We start from the raw sequence: 8,246 nt of genomic DNA, 5'->3' as shown, positions 1-8,246 counted from the left end.
TTCTGTCTGTAAGAATACATTGGCTTTTTATCATAATTATTCCTTTTTTTCATGATAACAGTATAAAAACAAATTTATATTTATTTTTTTCTTTTGGATTTTTAATTATAATGTGAACAAAATACAGTAATAAAATATATTTAAACAAAAAAATTGTATAACAATTGTGTTATTCAAACTGTTATTTCAAAGATTGCTTAACCCAATTGTAAATTTTGTATCAACAGAAATATGTAACATTATATATAGCATAATATCTTTCAAAATAGAATAGATCTTATATTCATAACATTGGAAGTAATAATAGTGGACTCAGCTTATAGGCACATTTCAGATGCATTCAAAAGAAAATCAAATTTATGATTACGAAAGTGTTTCTTTCCTTGTTAAATGGATAGTTTCATACTTTATTCCTGTTCCTTCCTATATAAAAAAATATTTTATTATCAATAAAAAATTCTGAAGAAATTGTGTCATTTTTTATTAATAACTATTAAAGTACAAATGATAAGCATCAAATATCTCAATACTTATAATCTTAAAAATTATGGCTAAAATGAAATAAAATAATTTATTCTTTTAAACAACAAATTTGACTTTTGTCCTCTTCAAAATACTGTTTTTAATTGCTGCATTGTGCTCTTTTAATTGTTTGCTATGTCTTCAAATCATTTCCTTTTGAAATGAATTTTAGTGTTTAAGAATAAAAAAATAATAATGGAGCCAAAAGGTACATACTATAATGTAACAGTATATAAAATACTGTTATCATTCTTTTTGTTAAAAACTCATTGTGGTGTAGAAATGACAAGTTTTTTTCCAAAAGAGATTGCAACATTTGATTGAATTGTGTTTCTTGACATAAATCAAAGTTAACTGATTACAACAAAACAAAAATAGATCTGTTTATGTTATATTTTAGCTTCACTTCATATTGTTATAATAATTGAATTTAACAGTAAACTCTATAATAATAAATATATTATAATTATTGACTTTCATTTGTATAAAAGTTAAAAATCTATTATTTTCAACAAGTTATGTTGCTTATACATAGTTAACTATTTTCAAAGATCACCATAATTTCATGCAGATAACCTGTAACAGTATATACCTCACAGAAAATCATTAGAACAAAATTTAAATCTTTACATAACTCATCTGTACAGCAGCTATTAAAAGCATGGCATTACTAGTATGCATTTTAGAAGGGATCATTAATTAATTTAACATTAAAATGCTTTTTTATTATAACTTTATTGTAGATACAATTATAAAATAAGTAAATGAAAAATAAAAGGAAATCTTCTAAGTCAGACAGACTTGGGCTCAGAATAAACTCTATAGTAGCCAGGATAGTGTTGATAGAACTATGTCTAACTGCTAACTGACTTAGGGATGCTTCTTTGAAAAGACAAAGATTATTAATTGGCATAGAAGACCAGATCATAAACACAAAACACTACAGAAAACACATTTTAAAAAACAAACACTTAAAGATGACACTTGTAGGAAATGCCATATCATGTATGAGACTATATAACATATCACATCAGGTTGCAAGCTTTTAATACAAACTGATTATATACTTACATCAACATGACCAAATAGCATACATAATACATCAAAAGTTTGCCTACAAATTACTACAAATACACACTTCAGAGAATCATACATACATACAAGAAAGACTTCGGCCGTACATGAGGTGTTTAGCTGGCAAAAAAGAGGGTAAAGGAAAGGGGAGGGGAAAGAGGAGGGAGAGGAGATAGACAGTAAGAGAAAGGTAGGATCCCTCTGAATGGCATACATGGATTATATTACTTTATTTATGGATTATATTAATATCTGTCCTTTGAGACAAAATATAGTAAAAAATTTTCATCTTTCATTAGATATGCAGAAAATTTTATCATAATCTCTGCAACCAGTTACCATTTAAAGCAATGCTATTTCTAATACAATAATTCTGTTGCAGACATTGAGTGTATGTAAGGTTTTATTACAGTTTAATATTTTTATCAGTTACTTTTGTTTACAACAAATTATGTGTTTTTTAAACTATGGATTATATTACTTGGTAAAGTGTTATTCTTATTGCTTTATTTATAAATTTTCTGTTAAAAATAAATAAGTTATTATTATAGCACTTACTTTATCGTTTCCTATTCGAATAGTACGAAATTTTCCAAAAATACCTCTCCCCTTCTCATTAAATGTCATACTTTCAAAATGATCTTCTTCATCATCTTCAATTGCACAACTCTCTGCAGTAGGTAATTCTCCATCTTTAGAAGAACTTGACTGAACTAATTTCATGTATTTATATTCAAGTCTGTAAAAAAAATAACTTTCATTTAGAATCTATTTCATATTTATTACTGTTACAGTTAATATTTACAACATTTTAATAGTTTACAAACATTAAAGCTTTTGTAAAATTACATAAATTTAACAATAAATGGTACAATTTCTGAAAACAAACTAGTTAAGGAAGCTTTCTCAAACATAAAAATCCAATTTTCTTTCTCAGATTGGTTCATGAAAATCTGTCATTCTCTCTTCAACTTTTATTTCTTAGTTGAGTTTTGAATATAGGGATATAACTTGAAAGTACTAGAAGTTTTGAAAATTTTCCCAAGAAAGCAATTTAAATTGACATTTCTGAACATTTGCCAAGTAATAGTTTATTCCACACAAAGATTGTAATACTCTCATAATCTTTGTTTGGAATAAATTTTATTTTTTTTATTAATTTTTATTTATTTAATTTATTATTAATTTACTCTAACTTTATTATAAATCTGAGGTTAGAATTATAATCCAAACAGCTCTACAGTAGTTAGTTTTGTTTATGATTTTTGAGTTCTTCAAACATGGTTATATTCCTAGTATTTTCATGAAGTGAGTCTTGTCATATGAAGATTTTCAGTCAAGGTATCAGATACTATTAATCATTAACTAAGTGTGGCCGTCGGCCATATATACATATGCATCTTAATTGTATATAGTATAATTCCAATCTTTCTCTTTCCCTATTTCTTCTATTTCCTTTGTCTGTTCCTTCTAGAACCTTCCAAATGACTGTTATAGCCTTTGGGTGAGATTAGCCGTTCTTAGAACCGGAAAGAATAATAGTGGGTAGGATTAGTCGTGCTGAGAACAAAAGGAGAACAATAAACGCTAGAAGGGAAAAAGGAAGTCATCGACGAGACACGAGGAGAGCGAGATGTGTCGAAGGGACACCTGAACGTGACTTCGTAGCGAAGAACAAAGGAAGTTCTTCCGAGAATTGAGTGACGGAGTGAGGAGGATCCATGATCAGGTCTTAGGGCTTGCGTACACCTCCAGATAAATCGGAATCTTCAGGATTAGAGACCCGACAACTGACATGTTTAAGAACATAGTGGAAGCAAGAGCCACCGTCGTTGAGACAGTCCTACCCAAAGCGCAAAGACACCAGAACATAAGAAAGGCCCGGGTGAAGTTATCTCTTCTTTTCTTCTACCTTCCTGCTGTCCTATCTTCCTTGTCATTTCCCTAGTATTAAGTTAGCCTTAAGTTAGGATTAAGTTAGATTTTAGTTATGCGACTATAGAATATTAATTGTTACGCGCCGGTAAGATTTCGTACTGTGATTTATTGTAAAACTGGAAAGATTCCTGTTGATACCCCTCACATTGTAAAATTAAATCGCAAAACAGTTGGGATTCCTGATGAAATCGAACCTGTTCGTATTGAATAAACGAGAGTGTTTATAATTGTAACTGTCGTAGGTTCCTTTCTGTACGTTTCATTCGTGGATCGTACTGCTTCAATCACACGAATACCACATAAGTTACAATATCTTAAGCTTTGTTTAAAATGTATTTTAAACAAAGATTAAACTAGATATGTTTTATTCATTTGCCGTAGGCTCTTGATAAACTATATTCCATTCACAAGCAGAAGTGAATGGGTCCATTTTTGGCATCTTTATCTTTTGTGTCCATTTGACAGGAAGGTAAAAAAAGTAAAATTAGTTTAGAGAAATTTTTTGATGTTGCAGAAAAATTGCCATAGATTAAATGCAGTAATCTATAATCCACACCATCAAAGTGAAAGTTTTTTAACATAATCTGTAGATTATAGAGAAAGAAAATTAAAATATTTGTATGAAAAAAATTTACTTTGAATATTCTGTCACTGAATATTAATAAAAATAATAAATGAAATATGACTGTGTTATACAAAAAGAATCATAAGTTTTATATCATCTCAATATTCTGTTTCTATACAGGATCAACCCTAGGTTTTTGCTATTCAAAACAAAGTTGTTGACATTCCATATTTTTAAAAATTCACTCAGAAAACTCCAATTTATTTATTTATTTAATTTAAATACAAAACAGCATTTTAAAAGCCAGCTTTTTAAAATTTCATTTGTAATTTACTTTTTGTAGAACTGTTTTTTCAGAATTCCATTCTTGAAAATGTGCCACCCAAACAGATATGTGCTTTGCTGGTACAAAGAGCATGCGCTAATATATGATGTTATTGTGAAATGGAACTCATTAGCAATGTAGTGGATTAATGGCCTCACACAATTTACAATATTTTATAAGTATATCTAAAATTTACTTCATAATAATTTATTTCAATATTACAGATCAAACAACATAATTTTATTTTTGGCACATATAAGATATAATACTGTTTAAAACATTGACTTACTTTCGATTTTTCTTCCAAAAATAGAGAACCATTGTAAACAACAGAAGTCCTAAAGCTACACTTGCACCAATAACAATCTGTAATTCCTGAGGAATAGCAGAGCAAGGCTGTGTGCGAGTAAGTGGTTTATCATCAGCATTTGGAGGAATGCAACCCATTGGTGATATGTAATGGAAAGTTTGAACTCCATGTATGCACTCTCCTTTTACAACCTTCAAAGATATTTCAATGGCTATTAATTAAATTAGTTCAGGAAACATTAAATTAATAATTTATCATAAATGAATAGTTAAAGTATTAAATATGATAAATTTTGTGTTTACTTAAATATATATGTTTTTTTTACAAAATATTTGATCCTAAAATTAGAATGAACATATTTACATCCAATATTTATTTAGAATTTTCTTTCTTTTTCATCATTAGAACAATAATTTACTTTTGTATTATTTAAGTTTTGAATTATAAATAGTTCACAATTTTTATTAAATTAGTAGCAAATAAAAAATTCAAAAACTGCTTCATGAAATAATCTAATGTAAAAAGTTAAATTCATATAATCCATGTAAAAAAAAAAGTTCTAAAAAANGAGGACTCAAGGAATCTCCTTGAAAAATTCCTCGCTTAATGAATATTTCGTTTGTTTGTATGGAAGTGTTACTAATCCTGAGATGCAGTGTTGTTCTCCAGTGCTGCATAGTATTTTGGAAGAATGCAATGAGTGATGGATGAATTTTGTACATGTGTAGAATATGTAGCAGCCAACTGTGTGGAACACTGTCGAATGCTTTTCTGTAATCTATATATGCCTTGTGTATGTTTCTGTGTTGTTTGTGTGCTTGTCGTAGAATGACTGAATCTATGAGTAACTGTTCTTTGTGTAACATCCCCTGTGATTTCTACGGATNAAATGTATTTTAAACAAAGATTAAACTAGATATGTTTTATTCATTTGCCGTAGGCTCTTGATAAACTATATTCCATTCACAAGCAGAAGTGAATGGGTCCATTTTTGGCATCTTTATCTTTTGTGTCCATTTGACAGGAAGGTAAAAAAAGTAAAATTAGTTTAGAGAAATTTTTTGATGTTGCAGAAAAATTGCCATAGATTAAATGCAGTAATCTATAATCCACACCATCAAAGTGAAAGTTTTTTAACATAATCTGTAGATTATAGAGAAAGAAAATTAAAATATTTGTATGAAAAAAATTTACTTTGAATATTCTGTCACTGAAAATTAATAAAAATAATAAATGAAATATGACTGTGTTATACAAAAAGAATCATAAGTTTTATATCATCTCAATATTCTGTTTCTATACAGGATCAACCCTAGGTTTTTGCTATTCAAAACAAAGTTGTTGACATTCCATATTTTTAAAAATTCACTCAGAAAACTCCAATTTATTTATTTATTTAATTTAAATACAAAACAGCATTTTAAAAGCCAGCTTTTTAAAATTTCATTTGTAATTTACTTTTTGTAGAACTGTTTTTTCAGAATTCCATTCTTGAAAATGTGCCACCCAAACAGATATGTGCTTTGCTGGTACAAAGAGCATGCGCTAATATATGATGTTATTGTGAAATGGAACTCATTAGCAATGTAGTGGATTAATGGCCTCACACAATTTACAATATTTTATAAGTATATCTAAAATTTACTTCATAATAATTTATTTCAATATTACAGATCAAACAACATAATTTTATTTTTGGCACATATAAGATATAATACTGTTTAAAACATTGACTTACTTTCGATTTTTCTTCCAAAAATAGAGAACCATTGTAAACAACAGAAGTCCTAAAGCTACACTTGCACCAATAACAATCTGTAATTCCTGAGGAATAGCAGAGCAAGGCTGTGTGCGAGTAAGTGGTTTATCATCAGCATTTGGAGGAATGCAACCCATTGGTGATATGTAATGGAAAGTTTGAACTCCATGTATGCACTCTCCTTTTACAACCTTCAAAGATATTTCAATGGCTATTAATTAAATTAGTTCAGGAAACATTAAATTAATAATTTATCATAAATGAATAGTTAAAGTATTAAATATGATAAATTTTGTGTTTACTTAAATATATATGTTTTTTTTACAAAATATTTGATCCTAAAATTAGAATGAACATATTTACATCCAATATTTATTTAGAATTTTCTTTCTTTTTCATCATTAGAACAATAATTTACTTTTGTATTATTTAAGTTTTGAATTATAAATAGTTCACAATTTTTATTAAATTAGTAGCAAATAAAAAATTCAAAAACTGCTTCATGAAATAATCTAATGTAAAAAGTTAAATTCATATAATCCATGTAAAAAAAAAAGTTCTAAAAAATACATTTACAAATTTTATTAATTAATGAATTAAATATTTACATTAAAGTTATTGCATAAAAGTGATGAAATGCTATGAAATTTACCCTTCTTACATCAGATATTCTTATAGTTTGAAATTGTCATCTCATTTCCAAGATTACAGAGATTTAGGAATTATCTGAAGAACAACATATTTCTGAGAAGTTAATGAACATATGGAATTAATTACATTTGTACAATTTTGCATAAATATAATTAATATTTTTAATTCTCTTTTTTATTTACTTTTTAAATTTTCATTTTTCCATAATAGAAACATAAAAAAAACATTATCATATTAATTAAAAAAATTAAAATGAGAATAGTATCTAATATGATAAAGCAACATTGGTTCAATGACATGGAATATTTGAATAGAAGCAGACTTCCTACAGAGAAACAAAATACTAATCGAAAAAGAGAAGTTGAACAGGTTATAAAAAATCTGAAATCTCAAATAAGTGAAATACATTATACACTATATATCAAACTTCAATCTTTGATATATTATGGAATACAATGGCAATCCAAGAAGTTGGTTACTATCTTCTTTTTCAAAGTTGTTTAATCATTATGTAAAAAATAATTTTGTTTATATAAATTATTATTATAAACTGCAGTGATCTTATACTATAGTGATCTTAACTAATAGAGTGAACAGTCCATCAATAATCAGTGTCAATACAATCACACCTTAGTGGGAACACATTACTTAAACTACTAAGATATATCAAAAGAGATTTGGAAAAGAGAAAAATAGTTTTTACTAAATAAAAATGCAAAATATTTTATGATAAAAAGTATAAGTACAATGTATAACAGATAATGTATACTACTCTGCATATCATAACTTCCTTTAAAATAAGATTTTTTGATATACAGTAGAGCGTCGTTTATCCGAATCAATTGGAGACTGAGGTTGTTCGGATAACCAATTATGTACGAAAAAATATATTAATTTATCCCGTGTTGAAATTTTTCTCCATTGTGTGTCACTTCGCGTTGAATTTTCATCGATGTTAAGCCTAACGAAGACTATTGTATCATTAAAAATTATTTTTTTATTTTGTACGAACAAAATAAATATATTGAAAAATATAAAAACAATAAAAAATTATACTTCAGAAGTTAATTTAGTATCAAAAACGTAAAATATTTGAGTAGCC

The 8,246-nt window shown here is 27.3% G+C and overlaps 1 protein-coding gene across 1 annotated transcript in view; it reads right to left on the bottom strand.

Annotated features, from left to right (window-relative positions):
- Nucleotides 1–362: 362 nt before the first annotated feature.
- LOC111628641 (UPF0577 protein KIAA1324-like) overlaps nt 363–8,246 on the bottom strand; it is a gene marked incomplete at its 5' end in the record, with an annotated part of 61,584 nt that continues 53,700 nt past the window's right edge. The window contains 3 exons of the mRNA XM_023372472.1: nt 363–423; nt 2,155–2,335; nt 6,473–6,684. Of these exons, the coding sequence (XP_023228240.1) occupies nt 364–423; nt 2,155–2,335; nt 6,473–6,684 (453 nt within the window). The remainder of the gene's footprint in view (nt 424–2,154; nt 2,336–6,472; nt 6,685–8,246) is intronic.

This window comes from Centruroides sculpturatus, unplaced genomic scaffold (genome assembly GCF_000671375.1).
Source record: "Centruroides sculpturatus isolate CEXI.00-Female unplaced genomic scaffold, Cexi_2.0 scaffold419, whole genome shotgun sequence".
NCBI classification, from domain to species: Eukaryota; Metazoa; Arthropoda; class Arachnida; order Scorpiones; family Buthidae; genus Centruroides; species Centruroides sculpturatus.
This window is presented reverse-complemented; position numbering and strand designations above follow the sequence as displayed.